This window comes from Oncorhynchus kisutch, linkage group LG10 (assembly GCF_002021735.2).
Source record: "Oncorhynchus kisutch isolate 150728-3 linkage group LG10, Okis_V2, whole genome shotgun sequence".
Taxonomy (NCBI): Eukaryota; Metazoa; Chordata; class Actinopteri; order Salmoniformes; family Salmonidae; genus Oncorhynchus; species Oncorhynchus kisutch.
In genome coordinates, this window is record NC_034183.2 from 38,182,868 (window position 1) to 38,205,634 (window position 22,767).

Consider the following 22,767-nt stretch of genomic DNA (forward strand, 5'->3'; position numbering starts at 1 on the left):
CATGCAATGGGGCAGACTGCTGTAAGGAAAAACACTCTTGTGAGGTCACATAGAAAGATATGACAGTCAGTCCGTTGTAATTTGTACGCCATTTCAGTTGAGGTCACCTCAACTACTTGACTATTCCGAATTAATTATTTGGGAACAATGTTTGTTCACCACCTGTGGTGATGGGTCATATCATTTGCATGATCAAGTGGTCATACATGTTTAGCTTTGCTGAATAACTGTATACTGTATCCGTTTCCATAGTGATAACTAAGAGGATGGTGATGCCCATGGTTTTAATGGTGTGCGATTAGTGGAACGTTGTGTACCTGTAAAGAGGACGTCTCCTCCGTCCAGAGTGGCGTTCTCATCTGACATCTCAACGATGTTTAGGTCCAGCTCCTTCAGAGCTCGCCGCATGGCCTCCGTCTAGAAAACACACATAGACAGACAGGGTTAAGGCACATACACAAGTGCATATCTAGGCGCGTGCAGTCATGGACAGATGCACACACAAAGCATTCATTGGAAAGACGTTTATTGCAATGAGATATAGTACACACACATGACACACCAATAGGAGAGCTCTCAATGATATATGGAAATGAATACCTGGGACAGCCTAATAAACAGCGTCCAGAGAAAGGTATTATGATCAAGTCATCATATTGCTACATAACACGAGCGAAAAGGCACATGATCCAACATCAGCCAGGTTCCGGAGTAGAGTACGAATCACGTAAACCAAACCAGTCTGTCCAAGAGATCATCATGACATCATCTCTGCGAGCCACAAGGTTATGTCATAACAGAGGATGTATGTAAAACTTTTTATATGGCCACGGTGGTGGAAATGGGGTAGGAAGAGACCAACACGAACCTAAAAAAGGTTGGCGGATTAAAAAACGATCCATCCAAGTCAAAGTTCCTGGCCCGTTCTCTGGGTCAGCTGCCCCTGTGTGTGTGTCTCCATAGAAGAGGACCAGCTGTTTGGTGGTGGACTGGATTTGGTCAGGGTAGCCTGGTCTGAGGTCCGCCTATTCTGGTTTTGATTGTCCCGGGTTTTGGGGGTCCCCAGGGAGCTGTGACTGCCGCGGGGCCTGGGGCCAATGTGATGTTAGTGTAACATCAGTGTTTCCACAGGCCCCTATCTCACCATGACCTCAGCCTAGCTGTTCGCTAATCGAAGGCTTCTGCTTCTCCTCACACCAGACACCCGGGCCAAGCCATGAAGTCATCCAGGTAGAGACTGCCATGCGGGCCACGGCACAGCACAACACAGATAACACAAACACTTACTCTTTCTCACTCTCCCACACACGCATACATACACTTGCTATGCATTACACACATCCACACACAAATCCAAGACCTCCCTTGGATCCTCAATGAAACATAGTAGAACATGAGACCCTTTACCCTTTAAGTTCTATGTTTTTTAGTGTTTTTTTTGGAAGGCTGCGAGGGTTTGTTTTGTAGAGGGACTCTAAGTGTGATTTTGGATGATCTTGTGGCTCTGGCTCTCAGACACAACAGCACCTGTGTAAACAATCATCACACAGACCAGGCTGTACCGGCTGGTTCCTCATCTGCTATGGCTCAACCTCATTCCACACAAACTCAACCACTTTTGCAGCATCTCACAGAGCACCAAAGGCATCTCCTCCTCCACCTCATCCACATTTTCCCTTTTCTTCTCTCTCTCCTCCCTCTTCTTTCTTCAGCTCCCAAGAACATTGTCTCCTTTTCACCTATAGGTATGCCGTACTCTAGTTCATTAGTGGTCATAAGTAGATACTATGAAGTTACGACTGAATGTCTATCTAATAAACAGCATGGAAAATAGCCGTTTTAATTGGACCAAATATCTATTGAAATTAGAACAGACATGTTTTCCTTCAGAAGGTTATCAGTGCAACACCTTCAGCACTCCAATTAAGATGCATAGTAATTGCCCTAAGGGTACACAAGTTGTTTTGAATGATCCACAATAGATTTCAGATCTACTTTCCACTTGTCTTTGGCCTCATATTACGTAAGGAATCAAATCAAATAAGTCAAGATTTCCCCTTTATTCAGTTTCATCTCCATTTCTCTCTACTTCTCACTACTCTTCCCTTCTCCCAGGGCTACTCCACCATTCCCCCACAGCCGCCCAGCCTCCACCACTGCGGTTGCCCCTCTCCTTCCCCTCTGCCTCCCGATGTGGCACACTGTGACAGGACTGGAGACTCTGCCTGTGCCATCACAGCTGCAGCCTCCAGGAATCTTCAACAACCCACCAACTAACGGGCGGGAGTACAAACGCACGCACCACGCAGATACGCACACACACACAGACTAACCCTAACCCCCTTGACTTCACCCCTCAGGCATTTCCTCTGACGTGACCTCACAGGAGGTGATCTGACCCAGGGACGCCAACTGGGGCCCTCAGGGGCCCGGGAGTCAAACGCACCGACCCCTGAATACAGACAGGCGCTGGTGTGTGTGTGTGTGTGTGTGTGTGTGTGTGTGTGAGAAATAGAGTGGGGAACAGTTCTGGGGCCCGTCCGTCTCGTTCTTACCACCTGGACCCCCAAAACAGTTCCGGATTAGATATTTACATTGCATGGATGAGTAAATTAGCCCAGACTGGAAAATACAATTGGGGGTGTTCAGTGCATGACAGATACAGACTAGAGGTGTGTGGGTGGTTGACTGGTGGAGGTGTTCCCTAAAGTCAAACAAAGCTCAGAGGGTGTGCAGATACATGCGGTGGAGGGGGAAATATAGGCTAGTACATGGTTTCCCAAACTCGGTCCTGGGGCCCTTCATGGGTGCACGTTCTGGTATTTGTCCTTGCACTTTAGTGAGTCAATTATTGTAATAATACTTCTTTTGAGAAATAGCGGCCCTCGTGTGTACTTCCAGTAATAATGCATATCCCAATATGGTACAGAAACGGTGTGAAAATCTGGATACCGCCCAAGCCTACATCTAGATAGCCTAGTCGAACAGACTGAGTGGCCACCCTGGCTGTTATGTAAAGAGGGTGCCAGCTCCACTCTCCAACTGATACCCACTCCGCTGCTAAACCGCCCGCCCTACCCAGGGCTACACGCTGAGAGCTAGGCCTTTTAAAATTCACAACAGAGTTTTGACTGTTCTGTCCTAGGTACCCTGGTCCCAGATCTGTTTATGCTGTCTTTCCAACTCCTATGGTCACTGTCAAGCAAGATAGCACAAACAGATCTGGGACTAGGCTACTAATAGTTGGAGCATGAATACAGAAATAAATAGCTTAATTTTTATTCCATGGCCATTGGGCAATTGAGTTGGAAAAGTCAAGTTCATGCGGCATCAATGATCGTTGGAGCTTCGGCTGGACATCCCATAGCATAGATGAGGATGAACATATAAGACTAATGCAGAGAAGGAAAAGTTAAAGAATGGAATGGGAATGCCAATCAGAATGGAAAAGGCTAATGACAAAGCTATGCACCCCAGAGAAGGAATTTCAATAAACACACTGAACTTCATTAGGTATACAAAACATCCAGCGGGATAACGTTATCAGATCTTTCCAGGTATTTAGTACATCTTTGACGTCATGGAAGGACTAGAGAGATGACTGGACTGTCTTTGTTCTGTGATGATAGGAGTAACTTGGAGCCTTAAAAGACTGAGAGGTTTGCTATGGTCAGTGATTCTCACCGAGTGGTTACCTTGGGATTTGCATACTTGGCCTAGAGGGTAACACACTCGCACGCAGGTGGACGTTTATAGTCATGAATCTTGCCCTGTAGGCAGAACTGAGCGATTTCCGCTAGATGGACCAGCTGCAAAGTCCAAATTGGCTATATCGTAACAATTCATGAAAACAAAATTTGCTTTTTGGTCTTAATTTAAGGCTAGTGTTGTGGAGGGTCATGCCACCCCCTACAGTCTTCTAACTGTCTCCAATTACCTTGGGCAACACCCCTTTCCTCCACACCTGTTTACACTCCCAAATCATCTCTCCTCTGCCCTTTTCACCCCTTTCAGTTCCTTATTGATGCAGCATGCTCCTTCCTACACACTAGGATATTATTTTGGTGATGCCACTGGGTAGCCCTAGCATTCCTCCTGCATTATATGATAAAGTAAGTGCCCTTTGTTATTATACTGTTTGGAGAATGTAAGTCCTAAATAATATATAGTACTTGCCCTATTATTCATTTGTATAGCCATGCCCTCTGTTTTCTAATGATGCTAAATGCTATGGGCCCTTTGTTCTAGTTATGTGTTGGCAGTCTCCTTAATTTATAGATGTTATATGTTAAGTCTATTTATACCCATAGTCACTTGGCACTACCTTGACATGTCTGCACCTTTATGTTAATTTCTTTGTTTTCCTAATGTTTCATTTTTGTATCTCTCTTCCAGACCACCACATCCTGATTCACGTTATGACTGATGCACCGTTGTGGCAGAAACAGTCTGGAACCTAGCTTACTGTTCCGCCCTAGTCCTTTTCTTCATGGTCCTTCGAGCCGGATAAGACTGCTGCCTTGGAACAAAAGCCTTCAAAACGCACACACCGAACCCAGAAGCACAAAGAAATCTTCACCCCCTTCCAGTACCAGCTCCTCCTAGGCATACTAAGAGACATTTAAAGTAATCTACAAGAGAACGCAGGAGCAGCGGGTACAGCGGACATCACCGCCATCAAGCTCCTATCTAATCCAGCCTCCGTCGATAGTTCTTCCAAACCCCCCTCTTGTGGCCAGTGTGCCAGCCCCTCCAAGCTCCCCTCCTGTGGCCAGCACACCAGACATCATACCAAGCCTCTTCCTCCAGCTCGGATCCAGGGAGCCACCAGTCCAACTCCAACCCAGGGCCTTTCCTTTCCAGTGGTCAGCGTGCCACCTCCTGGCCTTTCCTCTCCAGTAACCAACATGCCACGCCCTACAGGTCCCTATCCTGTGGCAATTGGCATGCCAACCCCATGCCTTCTGGCTGGCAAAACAAACCCAAGCCGTCCAACTGTCTAGAAACATCAGAGGGATGTTGAGCTTCACCTTCCTCCTTGCACATCCTTGTTACCCATATCCTATCTCCAAGGCTTTACAAGCCTCAACACATCCTACCCACAGGCTTTATATGCCCCGACTCCTAACCTCCGTCCACGCCCTCCCCCTATGTGCTCTGTTCGTTACTGTGTTCAACTGTGTAATGATTCACATTCTGACCGATGCACCATGGTGGCCGTCCTGAGCCTAGCTAAGCCTGTCCTAGCCCTAGTCCTTTTCTTCAGTTAGGGTAAGCAGTGTGGTTAAGGTTAGGTTTCAAATCATGGGTTAGGGTTAGGGTTTTATGACTTTGTGCCTGTGCCAGCTAGTGACCAGCTGGAGCTACCTCTAGGGAAAGATTCATAACCTGCCACTCACACGTGCACATACACGCACACACAGGTTTTATATTAGTCTTATTTTAAATGAATATAGTTCAGTCCTTGAGCTGTTCTTGTCTAATGTTCTGTATTTTGTCATGTTTTGTTTTGTGCAGACCCCAGGAAGAGTAGCTGCTGCTTTAGCAACAGCTTATGGGGATCCTAATAAAATACTATAAAATACTAATTCTCCATTACATACACTGCTCCTCTGGACCGTCCCCTAACATGACTAAACAGGAATAGTATTTTATGAATAGTTCAGTAAAATGGAAGTTGCAGGTAATCGGGAAGCCAAGGAAAAGCGCTGAGCATGCAGGCACTGACTGACTGCTGCCTTGAGAGAGATGATGCTCTTTTTCTCACTTTCTCTCACACAACCTAAATGCATGCGCACATGCTTGCAAACACACACGCCACATGCACACATAGTACTGTGTCAATTATCTTTGTTGTTGCAAAACTGAGTTGTTTTTTCACCATTCCTCTGTTAACAGGTTGTGGCAGTGCTATAACCCAGTTCACAGCAGGAATGTGACAAAAAGTATGCTATTTATGCAACAGTCTAATGAAAATAAACTCTCAATGCCTTGTCCAGGCCAGGCAGGCGGTATCCAAACAAATCCCAAGGCAATACGTTGGAAAAAACCTGCGGCCTGAGGTAACCAAGCCATCTTTCTCGCTCTCTCTCTCTCTCTCTCTCGCTCTCTCTCTCTCTCTCTCTCTCGCTCTCGCTCTTTTATTTTGCATAACACACAACTATCTGCTTAGGGATTACATAAACGTTTGATCAGTAGGTCAAAGTAAAGCAGCCACAGTAGATCATCAAGAACCTCACAGCTGAGCAGAACAACAACCACGGGAGATGTGGCCGCCTGTCTCAGCAGCAGAGGAAAGGAGAGGAAGCTAGCTAGAGCCAGAGACCTATATCCAACCACTGCCAGACTAAGGTTTTGTCCCAAATAGCATCCCATTTTCAGAGCCCAAGGCTCTGGTCAAAAGTAATGCATTATATAGGGAACTCGGTGCCTTTTAGGAGGGAGACTAGATCCAACCGCTGCCAGAACGACTTCATTTGGACTCCCAGGATATTCGGAGCTGGAGCAGAAAAATGCCCCAAACAGCCTGTGAGGCTGACATATTTAGGAGCTGAGATGGCAGAGCAGGGTGTAGCATGGTGGGGGGCATATTATGGTCTGAGTGTGGATTGTTGTGCAAAAGGAAACTCACATAGAAAACACTCAGAGTTAGAGTTACAGGGAGATACAAAAAGGGGAGCGAGAGAGAGGAGAGAGAGCATTTAGGGGACTTGTCAAGGTAGGGCTCTCTTTATCTATGTTCCTCCACCCTGTTACCCTAGCGAGCCAGAGTGAGCCCCCAGGTAGCCTCCTTCACCCTGCTGGGGGTACATTTCAGTCCAGTCCCTTGGTGTTACCATGGACCAAACCCTCCAACCCGCTGGGGTGTTAGGCAAGAGGGGGAACCATTATACCTATACCTATTATACCAAACGGAGAGTTTGTTTCCAGCTTTATCAAGGCACCAATCATACCATCTCAGGCATCTACCTCGGGCATTCAAAGGCTGTTTCTCTGTCACTGTCATTAGATACACGTGGCATGTTGAAGACTGGCTTTGTTAAAGGCATCACAATAAGGATGTTCCATTTCTGTGTTTTTTCTGTCAAAGTGCTTCACTCACACCCCTTCCCTTTCCGGGAAGAGTCAACTTCCCTTCCACACTGGGAACGAGTCAGAATTGACTCTTTCTAACAAACTAAGAAATACTTCTAGTAAAAAGCACTATCACTATCCATTAGAAAGATGAGTTTCAAGAAACTTCGGCACAGCAACTGTGGAATGGCATCTTTTAAAACAGCATCTTATTCTTAGTGTGCTTCAGTATACAAGGGGAGCCTCATAGGATGTGAACTTTAGAGCTGTATAGATCTAGCACTGTAATCAGCACACAAACTCACTCCCGACACTACTCTGTTATGTAGCCTAGCTACAAGCCAGGGGGGAAACCTAGATGATCTTCAGAGCTCTAGGCAGCATGCTATCAGGAAGGGAGAAAGATTAGAGGACATGGAAAAACAAGAAAAATACATAAAGACGAGAATGGGAATGAGTGGAATAAGAGAGAATTCTTTCAAGACACCTCAATTCATTCAAGACCCCCCCCCCCCCCCCCCCATACACACACACACACACACACACACACACACACACACACACACACACACAGAGCTCTACTACAACAAACAAAGGTATCAGCATTGCCGGCCCAGGGCCAGCATTCCAGTCTCAGGGAAAATAAAGCTTCTCCTTCCAACCTCCAATCTCCCTCCTTATATCAGCAGCAGAGCCAGAAAGATACGTGTGTATGTTTTTGTAGTAGCTGTGTGTCTCTCACACACACAACCTCACACTGCGATGGCTCCACAAATATAGAAAGTAGAACTGCAGGGCAACAGGGTTTGTTGAAGGTGGGTGTATGAGTGGGGGGTATGGGTTGCCCTTCTGTATCCCCCCCACGTATTGCCCTGACCACCAGGGACTATATCTCTGCCCCCCCCCCCCCCCACACACACACACACCCCTCTACCCCAACACAGGAGGTGAAACAATAAACACACCCCCTAGGAGGATTACAGTGGACCCTTGCCTGGCCGCCTCTGCCTGATCAGAAATAACATTCCGTTCATCAGTGAGGGAGCATGCACACACGCACACACAGCTCTGTACCCCCAGCCGGTCAGTCACGCCATCATACAACAGGCCCTTAGAGAGAAGACAAATGGCTGGCATTCACTTTCAAGGGCTCTGTTAAATCGCACTGACACAATGATACATTCTGTGACCAGATGGGTTTAACGACAACAATGTAGGCCAGAAGTTAACTTCAAAAGGGGAACATAAATTTGAACATGATTGCCTTTGAAGGTCCTTTGATCTATAAAGTAAAAAGCCTGGACGAAGATAGGTTGCCCGAATGTGTAGGCGCTTAACGAGAGGTGGCCCCACTAACTCACCTCCCACACTTGTTGAATAGTGACTTTACTCTCCCTTTCTCTGGCTAATATAGAGGGAAAAACCTATTCCCAGACCACCTTTGGCCTACCTGGCCAGGTATACAGGACCACCCACATCTTTAGTGGAGCAGTGAATTACTAAAACACTGACCTGACTGGATCCACCATCCCAAACACTCACCCTCCAACCCAACCCCCCCTCCCCCGATATAGCATGTTGTGTGTGTCTACAACTCCACAAGCTTCTATCAAGATTGTAAAATGTTTGGCAAGGGACTTCTAGACTAACTAAAAGACACTGTTAGGCAGAGTTTGTCTGGACGAGAGTTAGAGGAAACAGAGGGAAATTGTTCAGTGAAGCTCATGAACACTCACCACACACATGTACGCACACACACACTGAATCATAGAGCTCCAAACAAGTACTTTCCCTGAATGTCTCCCAGAGCGTGACCCCAGATGACTCTTCCAGAGGGGATAATGGAAAAAATCTGGTTTGACGCTTTGAGAGAATCAGAGATGAGACAGAAGAAACGAGATAGGTAGTTTAGACTGCGGTGAAATAGGCAGAGAGATAGAGAAAGGAGATAGAGAGAGAGAGACGAGTCATGAGTGAGGAGGTGATGATACTAATGCTATCACTAAAGGAATCCCCATCTCAATTCTAATCCTCCAATGCCCGGAAGAGGGAGGCTGGACAGGGTGAGGTCAGCCCATGCAGGGTTAGCCTGCTCTGGGCCTCTAAGAGAGGGACCCTGTCCATGGAGGTCAGAGGAACCACTAGTCTCCAGAGGATACTAATAATGAGTAATTCAGAAGAAATGTCTGTACAGTGTACAGTCATGGCCAAAAGTTGAGAATGACACAAATCTTAATTTTCACAAAGTTTGCTGCTTCAGTGTCTTTAGATATTTTGTGTCAGATGTTACTATGGAATACGGAAGTATAATTACAAGCATTTCATACGTGTCAAAGGCTTTTATTGACAATTACATGAAGTTGATGCAAAGAGTCAATATTTGCAGTGTTGACCCTTCTTTTTCAAGACCTCTGCAATCTGCCCTGGCATGCTGTCAATTAACTTCTGGGCCACATCCTGACTTATGGCAGCCCATTCTTGCATAATCAATGCTTGGAGTTAGTCAGAATTTGTGGGTTTTTGTTTATCCACACGCCACTTGAGGATTGACCACAAGTTCTCAATGGGATTAAGGTCTGGGGAGTTTCCTTTCCATGGACTCAAAATATCAATGTTTTGTTCCCCGAGCCACTTAGTTTTCACTTTTGCATTATGACAAGGTGCTCCATCATGCTGGAAAAGGCATTGTTCATCACCAGACCTTGTGTTGGACAATGTGTTGGTACCATTCTTTATTCATGGGTGTGTTCTTAGGCAAAATTGTGAGTGAGCCCACTCCCTTGGCTGAGAAGCAACCCCACACATGAATGGTCTCAGGATGCTTTACTGTTGGCATGACACAGGACTGATGGTAGCGCTCACCTTGTCTTCTCCGGACAAGCTTTTTTCCGGATGCCCCAAACAATCAGAAAGGGGACTCATCAGAGAAAATTACTTTACCCCAGTCCTCAGCAGTCCAATCCCTGTACCTTTTGCAGAATATCAGTCTGTCCCTGATATTTTTCCTGGAGAGAATTGGCTTCTTGGTTGCCCTTCTTGACACCAGGCCATCCTCCAAAAGTCTTCCCCTCATTGTGCGTACAGATGCACTCACACCTACCTACTGCCATTCCTGAGCAAGCTGTGGTACCCCGATCCCAGAGCTGAATCAACTTTAGGAGATGGTCCAAGCCTTTAACCAACAATGCAGTTTTAAGAAAATATCAACAAAAAAGAAGTAAGCGATAAGAAAAACAAACAATTAAGGAGCAGCGGTAAATAACAATAGCGCGCTACAGTGCCTTGCGAAAGTATTCGGCCCCCTTGAACTTTGCGACCGTTTGCCACATTTCAGGCTTCAAACATAAAGATATAAAACAATTTTTTTGTGAAGAATCAACAACAAGTGGGACACAATCATGAAGTGGAACGACATTTATTGGATATTTCAAACTTTTTTAACAAATCAAAAACTGAAAAATTGGGCGTTCAAAATTATTCAGCCCCTTTACTTTCAGTGCAGCAAACACTCTCCAGAAATTCAGTGAGGATCTCTGAATGATCCAATGTTGACCTAAATGACTAATGATGATAAATACAATCCACCTGTGTGTAATCAAGTCTCCGTATAAATGCACCTGCACTGTGATAGTCTCAGAGGTCCGTTAAAAGCGCAGAGAGCATCATGAAGAACAAGGAACGCACCAGGCAGGTCCGAGATACTGTTGTGAAGACGTTTAAAGCCGGATTTGGATACAAAAAGATTTCCCAAGCTTTAAACATCCCAAGGAGCACTGTGCAAGCGATAATATTGAAATGGAAGGAGTATCAGACCACTGCAAATCTACCAAGACCTGGCCGTCCCTCTAAACTTTCAGCTCATACAAGGAGAAGACTGATCAGAGATGCAGCCAAGAGGCCCATGATCACTCTGGATGAACTGCAGAGATCTACAGCTGAGGTGGGAGACTCTGTCCATAGGACAACAATCAGTCGTATATTGCACAAATGTGGCCTTTATGGAACGTGGACGCCAAGGAACTTGAAGCTCTCAACCTGCTCCACTACAGCCCCGTCGATGAGAATGGGGGCGTGCTCGGTCTTCCTTTTCCTGTAGTCGACAATTATCTCCTTTGTCTTGATCACTTTGAGGGAGAGGTTGTTGTCCTTGCACCACACGGTCAGCTCTCGGACCTCTTCCCTATAGGCTGCCTCATCATTGTCAGTGATCAGGCCTACCACTGTTGTGTCATCAGCAAACTTAATGATGGTGTTGGAGTTGTGCCTGGCCATGCAGTCATGGGTGAACAGGGAGTACTGGAGGGGACTGAGCACACACCCCTGAGGGGCCTCCGTGTTGAGGATCAGCTTGGCGGAAGTGTTGTTAACTACCCTTACCACCTGGGGGCGGCCCTTCAGGAAGTCCAGGATCCAGTTACAGAGGGAGGTGTTTAGTCCCAGAGTCCTTAGTTTAGTGATGGGTTTTGAGAGCACTATGGTGTTGAATGCTGAGCTGTAGTCAATGAATAGCATTCTCACATAGATGTTCCTTTTGTCCAAGTGGGAAAGGGCAGTGTGGAGTACAATAGAGATTGCATAATTTGTGGATCTGTTGGTGCGGTATGCAAATTGGAGTGGGTCTAGGGTTTCTGGGATAATGGTGTTGATGTGAGCCATGATCAGCCTTTCAAAGCACTTCATGGCTACAGATGTGAGTGGCTCGGCTCGGTAGTCATTTAGGCAGGTTACCTTAGTGTTCTTGGGCACAGGGACTATGGTGGTCTGCTTGAAACATGTTGGTATTACAGACTCAGACATGGAGAGGTTGAAAATGTCAGTGAAGACACTTGTCAGTTGGCCAGTGCATCCTCGGAGAACACGTCCTGGTATTCTGTCTGGCCCAGCGGCCTTGTGAATGTTGACCTCACATCAGCTGCGGAGAGCGTGATCACACAGTCATCAGGACCAGCTGATGTTTCAGTGTTACTTGCCTCGAAACGAGCATAGAAGTTATTTAGCTCGTCTGGTAGGCTCGTGTCACTGGGCAGCACTCGGTTGTGCTTCGCTTTGTAATAGTTTGCAAGCCCTGCCACATCCGACGAGCGTCGGAGTTGGTGTGGTACGATTTGATCTCAATCTTGTATTGAAGCTTTGCCTGTTTGATGGTTTAGAAGGCATAGAGGGATTTCTTATAAGCTTCCGGTTTAGGCCCACTCCTCGAAAGCGGCAGCTCTGCCCTTTAGCTCTGAATGTTGCCTGTAATCCACGGCTTCTGGTTGGGGTATGTCGCTGTGGGGACGATGTCCTCGATGCACTTATTGATAAAGCCAGTGACTGATGTGATGTACTCCTCCATGCCATCGGAAGAATCCCGTAACATATTCCAGTCTGTGCTAACAAAACAGTCCTGTAGTTTAGCATCTGCTTCATCAGACCACTTTTTTTTATAGACGGAGTCACTAGTGCTCACTGCCTTAATTTTTTCTTGTAAGCTTTTACTGGTTTTATCAGGAGGATAGAGTTATGGTCAGATTTGCCAAATGTAGTGCGAGGGAGAGCATTGTCCGTGTCTCTGTATGTGGAATAAACGTGGTCTCAAAAGTTTTCCCATCTGGTTGCACATTTAAAATGCTGATAGAAATTCGGTAAAACTGATATAAGTTTCCCTGCATTAATGTCACCAGCCACCAGGAGCGCCGCCTCTGGATGAGCATATTCCTGTTTGCTTATGGCAGAATACAGCTCATTGAGTGCGGTTTTAGTGCCAATTTCATTCTGTGGTGGTATGTAGACAGCTACGAAACAAAGATGAAACCTCTCTAGGCATTCTTATTGGCAGACTCAATATCCTTTGCTTCTCAAATGACTGCCTCGCCTGGTTCACCAACTACTTCTCAGATAGAGTTCAGTGTGAAATCGGAGGGCCTGTTGTCCGGACCTCTGGCAGTCTCTATGGGGATGCCACAGGGTTCAATTCTTGGGCCGACTCTTTTTTCTGTATATTTCAATGATGTTGCTCTTGCTGCTGGTGATTCTCTGATCCACCTCTATGCAGACGACACCATTCTGTATACATCTGGCCCTTCTATGGACACTGCGCTAACAAACCTCCAAACAAGCTTCAATGCCATAAAACACTCCTTCTGTGGCCTCCAACTGCTTTTAAATGCTAGTAAAACTAAGTGCATGCTCTTCAACCGATTGCTGCCCGCACCCTCCCGCCCGACTAGCATCACTACTCTGGACGGTTCTGACTTAGACTATGTGGACAACTACAAATACCTAGGTCTCTGGTTAGACTGTAAACTCTCCTTCCAGACTCACATTAAGCATATCCAATCCAAAATTAATTTAGCAACAAAGCCTCCTTCCCTCATGATGTCAAATTTACCCTCGAAAAACTGACTATCCTACCGATCCTTAACTTTGGCAATGTCATTTACAAAATAGCCTCCAACACTCTAATCAGCAAACTGGATGTAGTCTATCACAGTGCCATCTATTTTGTCACCAAAGCCCAATATACTACCCACCACAGCGACCTGTATGCTCTCGTTGGCTGGCCCAAAATATTTGTCGCCAAACCCACTGGCTCCAGATCATCTATAAGTCTTTGCTAGGTAAAGCCCCACCTTATCCCAGCTCACTGGTCACCATAGCAACACCCACCCTTAGCACACGCTCCAGCATGTATATTTCACTGGTCATCCCCAAAGTCAACACTTCCTTTGGCCGCCTTTCCTTCCAGTTCTCTGCTGACAATGACTGAAACTGGAGCATAAATCTCCCTCTCTAACTTTAAGCATCAGCTGTCAGAGCAGCTTACCGATCACTGTACCTGTACACAGCCAATCTATAAATAGCACACCCAACTACTCATCCCCATATTGTTACTTATCCTCTTGCTCTTTTGCACCCCAGTATTTCTACTTGCATATCATCATCTGCACATCTATCACTCCAGTGTTAATGCTAAATTGTAAATATTTCACCTCTATGGCCTATTTATTGCCTTACTCTTCTACATTTGCACACACTGTACACAGATTTTTCTATTGTGTTATTGACTGTACGGTTGTTTATGTGTAACTCTGTGTTGTTGTTTTTGTAGCACTGCTTTGCTTTATCTTTGCCAGGTCTCAGTTGTAAATGAGGACATGTTCTCAACTGGCCTACCTGGTTAAATAAAGGTGAAATGAATACATAAAAAAAGGTACATAGTGTGATCTACAGCTTATCATGAGATACTCAAACTCAGGCGAGCAAAACTTTGAGACTTTAGATATCTTGCACCAGCTGTTGTTTACATGAATGCATAGGCCCCTGCCCCGTGTCTTACCAGAGTCTGCTTAACTGTCTTGCCGATAGAGTGTATAACCCGCCAGCTGTATGTTCTTAATGTCATCGTTCTGCCGCGACTCGGTGAAACATAAGCTTTTGCACTTTTTAATGTCAAGGTTGATAGGATATACGTGCTTTCAGTTCGTCCCATTTATTTTCCAGAGATTAAACGTTAGCTAGCAGAATGGAAGGCAAGGGCAGATTAGCCACTCGTCGCCTGATCCTCGCAAGGCACCTGGATCCTTTGCCTCAATCTCAGTTTCCTTCTCCAGTGAATCACGGGGATCAGGGCCTATTTGGGTGTCTTCAATATGTCCCTCACCTCCTTGTCCAATTTGAGATGAGCAATCCCAGTTCTGATGTCTGATGTCCAGAAGCTCTCATAAGAGACGGTAGTATCAAATCAAATAATCAAATCAAATCAAATGTATTTGTCACATACACATGGTTAGCAGATGTTAATGCGAGTGTAGCGAAATGCTTGTGCTTCTAGTTCCGACAATGCAGTAATAACCAACGAGTAATCTAACCTAACAATTCCAAAACTACTACCTTATACACACAAGTGTAAAGGGATAAAGAATATGTACATAAAGATATTAATGAGTGATGGTACAGGACGGCATAGGCAAGATGCAGTAGATGGTATCAAGTACAGTATATACATATGAGATGAATAATGTAGGGTATGTAAACAAAGTGGCATAGTTTAAAGTGGCTAGTGATACATGTATTACATAAAGATGCAGTAGAAGATATAGAGTACAGTATATACATATGAGATTAATTATGTAGGGTATGTAAACATTATATTAAGTAGCATTGTTTAAAGTGGCTAGTGATATATTTTACATAAATTTCCATCAATTCCCATTATTAAAGTGGCTGGAGTTGTCAGTGTATTGGCAGCAGCCACTCAATGTTATGACCTTGAGATAGAAGCTGTTTTTCAGTCTCTAGGTCCCTGCTTTGATGCACCTGTACTGACCTCGCCTTCTGGATGATAGCGGGGTGAACAGGCAGTGGCTCGGGTGGTTGTTGTCCTTGATGATCTTTATGGCCTTCCTGTGACATTGGGTGGTGTAGGTGTCCTGGAGGGTAGGTAGTTTGCCCCCGGTGATGCTTTGTGCAGACCTCACTACCCTCTGGAGAGCATTACGGTTGTGGGCGGAGCAGTTGCCGTGCCAGGCGGTGATACAGCCCGACAGGATGCTCTCAATTGTTCATCTGTAGTGTTTTGCGAGTGCTTTTGGTGACAAGCCGAATACCTTTAGCCTCCTGAGGTTGAAGAGGCGCTGCTGCACCTTCTTCACAATGCTGTCTGTGTGGGTGGACCAATTCAGTTTGTCTGTGATGTGTATGCCGAGGAACTTCAAATTTACTACCCTCTCCACTACAGTCCCATCGATGTGGATAGGGGGGTGCTCCCTCTGCTGTTTCCTGAAGTCCACAATCATCTCCTTAGTTTTGTTGACGTTGAGTGTGAGGTAATTTTCCTGACACCACACTCCGAGGGCCCTCACCTCCTCCCTGTAGGCCGCCTCGTCGTTGTTGGTAATCAAGCCTACCACTGTAGTGTGGTCCGCAAACTTGAAGGTTGAGTTGGAGGCGTGCATGGCCACGCAGTCATGGGTGAACAGGGAGAGGAGAGGAGAGGGCTCAGAACGCACCCTTGTGGGGCCCCAGTGTTGAGGATCAGCGGGGTGGAGATGTTGTTACCTACCCTCACCACCTGGGGGCGGGATGTCAGGAAGTCCAGTACCCAGTTGCACAGGGCGGGGTCGAGACCCAGGGTCTCGAGCTTGATGACGAGTTTGGAGGGTACTATGGTGTTAAATGCTGAGCTGTAGTCGATGAACAGCATTCTCACATAGGTATTCCTCTTGTCCAGATGGGATAGGGCAGTGTGCAGTGTGGTTGAGATTGCATCATCTGTGGACCTATTTGGACGGTAAGCAAATTGGAGTGGGTCTAGGGTGTCAGGTAGGGTGGAGGTGATATGGTCCTTGACTAGTCTCTCAAAGCACTTCATGATGACGGAAGTGAGTGCTACGGGGCGGTAGTTGTTTAGCTCAGTTACCTTAGCTTTCTTGGGAACAGGAACAATGGTGGCCCTCTTGAAGCATGTGGGAACAGCAGACTGGGATAAGGATTGATTGAATCAGCATTATGTACAAAATAAGTTACGAACAACGCAAAATAGTGTTTAACATTATTTTTGAATGACTACCTCATCTCTGTACCCCACACATACAGTTAATTGTAAGGTCTCTCAGTCGAGCAGTGAATTTCAAACACAGATTCAACCACAAATACCAGGGAGGTTTTCCAATGCCTCACAAAGAGAGGCACCTATTGGTTGATGGGTACAACATTTAAAAAGCAGACATTGAATATCCCTTTGAGCATGGCGAAGTTATAAATTACACTTTGGATAGTGAATTAATACACACCGCATCACTACAAAGATACAGGCGTCCTTCATAAATCAGTTCCCGGAGAGGAAGGAAGCCGCTCAGGGATTTCACCATGAGGCCAATGGTGACATTAAAACAGTTACAGAGTTTAATGGCTGTGACGGGAGAAAACTGAGGATGGATAAACAAGATTGTAGCTACTCCACAATACTAAATGCAATGACAGAGTGAAAAGAAGGAAGCCTGTGGAGAAAAAAAATATTCCAAAGCATGCATCCTGTTTACAATAACGCACTAAAGTAAATCTGCAAAACTCTGGCAAAGAAATGAACTTCATGTCCTGAATACAAAGTGTTATGTTTGGGGCAAATCCAACACAACACATCATTGAGTACCACTCTTCATATTTTCAAGCATGGTGGTTGCTGCATCTTGCTATGGGTATGCTTGTCATCGGCAAGGACGAGGGAGTTTTTTTGGGATAAAAAGAAACAGAATAGACAGGCAAAATCCTAGAGGAAAACCTGGTTCAGTCTGTTTTCTAACAGACGCTGGGAGACAAATTCACCTTTCGGCAGGACAATAACCTAAAACACAAGGCCAAATATGTATTTAATTAACTAGGCAAGTTGGTTAACACATTTTTATTTATAATGACAGCCTACCCCGGCCAAACCCGGACAACGCAGGGCCATCATCATCCTGTTCATAAGTACTGAACATCCCAAATTCAACATCAAATAACATGGGGGCCATAATCCATACATTGTAGTGACTCTTCTCATTCCCAGACTCTATAATCATTATTTTTCCAACTAATTTATATTTTTGAGGTGTTCCCAGCGATTTGTTCTCTGCTCCAGAACAATGAAATGGTTTTGGACAGAGAGCGAGAGAGAGAGCGAGAGAGAGAGAGAGAGCTGTGTGCAGTAAGAGAACACCATACCACACAGCAACACCCAGACTTTCCAAAGAATGTGATGGACACGTTCCCAAAGGCAAAAAGGGGAGTTTTCTGCCAACCAGCCAGGGTATAAACTAACTGCCCATTGTGAAGGGATCTCCCAAAACAGCAATAGGGCAGCCATGTAAACCCAGACGTATGGGAGTGGCTTATATGCATGAAAAAATAAGGTATAGCTACAAGCAGCAATGCCGGGGTTCAAGTTGTGGGCCCACTCTGCCACCATCAGGACGAATTGGACACATCACCATAGGATGAGCTACTTCTGTACTCCTTACCATGTTTGCCAAATATCAGAACTCAAAATCAAACTGATTATTTAATATGCTTCTGATGTACACTATTTTGGACCATTTTCAATGATGTTGACTACTTTAAACATCTTTTCCAGAACTGCTGGACAGATTGACACCAAATTGGGTATATAGCATCTTGTACCCATGTCGTTAAACGCAATATTTTCCAAGACTAGCTGAAACAATATAGCCGCCATGAGCCAATGAGCTTGCATTAATGTTGTTTCCTGTCCAACAACCCTACCATGCGGCTAAACTGAACCACAGGTCAGCTAGACTCATATCACTGAGCATGTGTGCCAAATTTCATCACTCTGACTCAAACAGATCACAATATATAAACATGTGCACCTTATAGAGCAACCGTGTGGTCGATCTGATTGTGCTTGCATGTTGAGTCTTCAGTGTTTGAAACGTGTCCCAAAATTGTTACAAAATGAAAATACGTGTGATTTATATGCATTTATAGAATACACCCACGTGAATATTTATTGGTCAGTAGTGGCCATGTTGTTTCACATACTAGCCTGGAGCACATTGGCTTGAGAAACCTTGGTCCACAGATGCCATATAAATTACATGACCAAAATAATGTGGACATCTCATTCCAAAATCATGGGCATTAATGGAGTTGGTCACCCCTTTACTTCTATAACAGCCTCCACTCTTCTGGGAAGGCATTCCACGAAATGTTGGAACATTGCTTCAGGGACTTACTTCTATTCCGCCACAAGAGCATTAGTGAGGTTGGGCACTGATGTTGGGTGATTAGGCCTCTCTCTCAATCGGCGTTCCAATTCATCCCAAAGGTGTTCGATAGGGTTGAGGTCAGGGCTCTGTGCATGCCAGTCAAGTTCTTCCACACCGATCTTGACAAATAATTTTGTATGGACCTCGCTTTGTCCACTGGGGCATTACCATGCTGAAACAGGAAAGGGCCGTCCCAAACTGTTGCCACAAAGTTTGAAGCACAGAATCGTCTAGAATGTCATGGTATGCTGTAGCGCTAAGATTTACCTTCACTGGAACTAATGGGCCTAGCCCAAACCATGAAAAACAGCCCCAGATCATTATTCCTCCTCTAGCAAAATTTACAGTTGGCACTATGCATTGGGGCAGGTAGCATTCTCCTGTCTGACTGTCAGATGGTGAAGCATGATTCACTCCAGAGAATGCATTTCCACTGCTCCAGAGACCAATGGCGGCGAGCTTTACACCAGTCCAGCCAATGCGTGGCATGGTGATCTTAGGCTTGTGTGTGGCTGCTCGGCTGTGGACATCCATTTCATGAAGCTCCCGACGATCATTTCTTGTGCTGAAGTTTCTACCAGAGACATTGTGGAACTCGGTATTGAGCATGGCAACCAAGGACAGACAATTTTTAGGAGCTTCAGCACTTATTCAAGTCCCATTCTGTGAGCTTGTGTGGCTTACCACTTTGTGGCTGAGCCGTTGTTGCTCCTAGACGTTTCCACTTCACAATAACAGCACTTACAGTTGACCGGGGCAGTGCTAGCAGAGCAGAAATTTGATGATATGATTTGTTGGAAAGGTGGCATCCTATGACGGTGCCATGTTGAAAGTCAATTAACTCTTCAGTAGGGCCATTTTGCTGCCAATGTTTTGTCTATGGAGATTGCATGGCAGTGTGCTCGATTTTATAAACCTGTCAGCAACGGGTGTGGATGAAATAGCCGAATCCACTAAGTTGAAGGGGTGTCCACATACATTTGTGTATGTAGTGTATCAAGTTTCGTATAGATATTTCTTTCGGTGCTAGAGGAGTAGCATTTTATGTGTTTTTCTCAAAATTCTAAATGACGGAAAATCCATTATGGCGAACCTTATGGGTCCTGAAGGCAAGGGGGAGGCTTTAAGGACATGCCTGGTGCCCAAACAGATTCGGTTCAGTCAATTCAGTCAGTCGTCCTCATGAGCCCTCCCTACCTAGCTAGATTATGCTTGTAGCTAGAGATTTCTTCGCGAATTTGAAACTTATCTGCCGAAGTTGGGACTTGGGAGTGTTCAGAATCATTCCGTTTTTATTAGACTACAAAAGCAATAAATGTGCTTTAACTGTCCCTCTGGCCTGAAATTAGCAAGACTGGTGGCAGGTAGCCTAGCGGTTAGAGCGCTAGGACAGTAAATGAAAGGTTGCTGGTTTGAATCCCCGAGCTGACTTGGTAAAGAGAAATTGGTTGATGTGCCCTTGAGCAAGGCACTTAATCCTAATTTCTCCTCTAAATTGCTCTGGTGTTGATGCACTGGTCCTTGGTCTGGTTCTCAGAAAGTTGTGGTGTGGATCTAAAGGGTTACATTCTTGACTTACTTTCTGGTACTCACACCAATTTTACACGCTGAATCCATGTGGGTTGTGCACACATCAGGAAACTCTGGAGAGTATTGAGATACATAGCCAGCAGGGGGCTCCTTTTCCACCAAGAGCGTCTGAAAGACTTGAATTGTCACGCCCAACCTCACTCAATTTACAGCTGCTTGGTCTATAAATGGAGGAATTAATTAAGCGGTGTCTGAGGAGATCTTGTTAAAAATGTTGGAAAATATACACTATTTTCAAAATTTCGGATGATCCATCATGGTGACATCGTAGGTTCTAGAGGAAAATGTTTTCCTTGGGTTGAGAGGAAACGCTGTACCAAATCCCGAGAATCTAGGTCAAACGAGGAGGCGGGGGTGACCTTTTGAAGTAAAATGTTGTTTATAAGGCCACCATTTGGCCGAGTTGCACCACGTGTAATCAAATGTATTTGCCTATCAAGTTGGGTCTCTATAGGTCTTACCATTTAAGAGTTATAGCTCTCCAAAGATCGGAAAAATAATAATAATCCTAGGAATTATAGAGTTCAAATCTAATAAACTTTTATTAGTCACATGCGCCGAATTCAACACCTTAACTTACAGTGAAATGCTTACTTACGAGCCCCTAACCAACAGTGCAGTTTTAAAAAATACATAAAAGAATAAGAGATAAAAGTAACAAGTAATTAAAGATCAGCAGTAAAACAATAATATATACAGGGGGTGCCGGTACAGAGTCAATGTGCGGGGGCACCAGTTAGTTGAGGTAGTATGTACATGTAGGTAGAATAAAAAATTTAAGTGACTATGCATAGATGACAACAGAGAGTGGCAGTGGTGTGGAGAAGGTAGGGGCAATGCAAATAGTCTGGGTAGCCATTTGACTAGATGTTCAGGAGTCTTATGGATTGGGGGTAGACGCTGTTTAGAAGCCTCTTGAACCAAGATTTAGCGTTCCGGTACCGCTGGAGGCTCGGAGGCCAAGCAGTTGCCATAACAGGCAGTGATGCAACCAGCTGTAGAACCTTCTGAGGATCTGAGGACCCCATTCCCTTCGGGGCTTGGATCCTAATAATCCTAACAATTATAATAAGGGTTCCAGCCCCTTTGTGGCTTGGACGTTTTATTAATAATGAACGTTAACAAATACAATACTGTTTCACCAGATTTGCTGCTTGAACCCTTTAAAAGAAAGTAAGTGTTTTTTTATTATTTTAAAGGGAGGGGAGAATAGAAAAAAGAGAGGACCGTGTTTCCCATAAATGTTAATGAAGGGCTTTCCCAGGCGTTTCTTTTTTCCCTGCAATATGAAACAAGGGATCAGACAGATGCTGATGTAAACCAGTAAGGGTCTACCTAAAAGTGGAGGTAGAGAGGAGGGAAAAACACTGGAAGAAACTGGACATTAACTATAGGTTTTTAGGCTTTACTAGGGTCAGCTAGTTACTAAATCTCTTTACAGTGTACAGACACTATTCTCACTCCATTCTTCCTCGAAATCAATAGTCTCTCGGTTCAAGGACACCATTTGTCCTCAGAAAACTCTCTGGCAATACCAATAAGGATTCAAGCCTTTTCCATTTAGTCTTAATCTTTGGGTTGAAATGAGGTAAAACCAGTTCCATTTTGTTGTTACATTTATGTTTATAGACACTAGATTAATGATATGTATAGAATGTAATGTTAATACTGCTGTAAAATGGACTGGAGGAGGTTGTTTCCTATTAAATATGCCAATATGTACGTGCATAGTGTGTGTGTGTGTGTGTGTGTGGCCTCTCACCAACCTACGGCCAGGTTCTTTATCTTGATTGGGTGGGTGTTTTGCATGCATGACTCATTGAAACAACCAGGGTCACAAAAAATCATGATCTTCTGGCCCAGGGCTAATGTCAGGGTAGATTAGTGGTTACAGAAAAATACATGCTGAAGAGAAATGGAACAATGTGTTACGTTCCTCTCCTGGGGTTATAGGACTTTTGGTGTATCACAACTGTGACAGTTGTCACAACTGCTGAAGCAGCTAGGCTAAAACTCCACTGCAATGAATCCTCAGGAAATTTATAAAAGTAAATCGGAAAGACATTATATAACCATATTGTAAACACTTGAAGTCTGGATGCAGTCTATCACAGTGCCATCCGTTTTGTTACCAAATCACCTTATAGCACCCACCACTGCGACCTGTAAGCTCTAGTCAGCTGGCCCTCGCTACATATTCGCCGCCAAACCCACTGGCTCCAGGACATCTATAAGTCTATGCTAGGTAAAGCTCCGTCGTATCTCAGTTCACTGGTCACGATAACAACACCCACCCGTAGCACACGTTCCAGCAGGTATATCTCACTGATCATCCCCAAAGCCAACACCTCATTTG

The 22,767-nt window shown here is 45.0% G+C and overlaps 1 protein-coding gene across 2 annotated transcripts in view; it reads right to left on the reverse strand.

Annotated features, from left to right (window-relative positions):
* The window catches only part of LOC109898122 (N(G),N(G)-dimethylarginine dimethylaminohydrolase 1), a 121,176-nt gene that overhangs the window by 39,806 nt on the left and 58,603 nt on the right, over positions 1–22,767 (reverse strand). For both annotated transcript variants that reach the window (XM_031833626.1, XM_020492935.2), the window contains exon 2: positions 318–417. In XM_031833626.1, the coding sequence (XP_031689486.1) occupies positions 318–417 (100 nt within the window). The remainder of the gene's footprint in view (positions 1–317; positions 418–22,767) is intronic.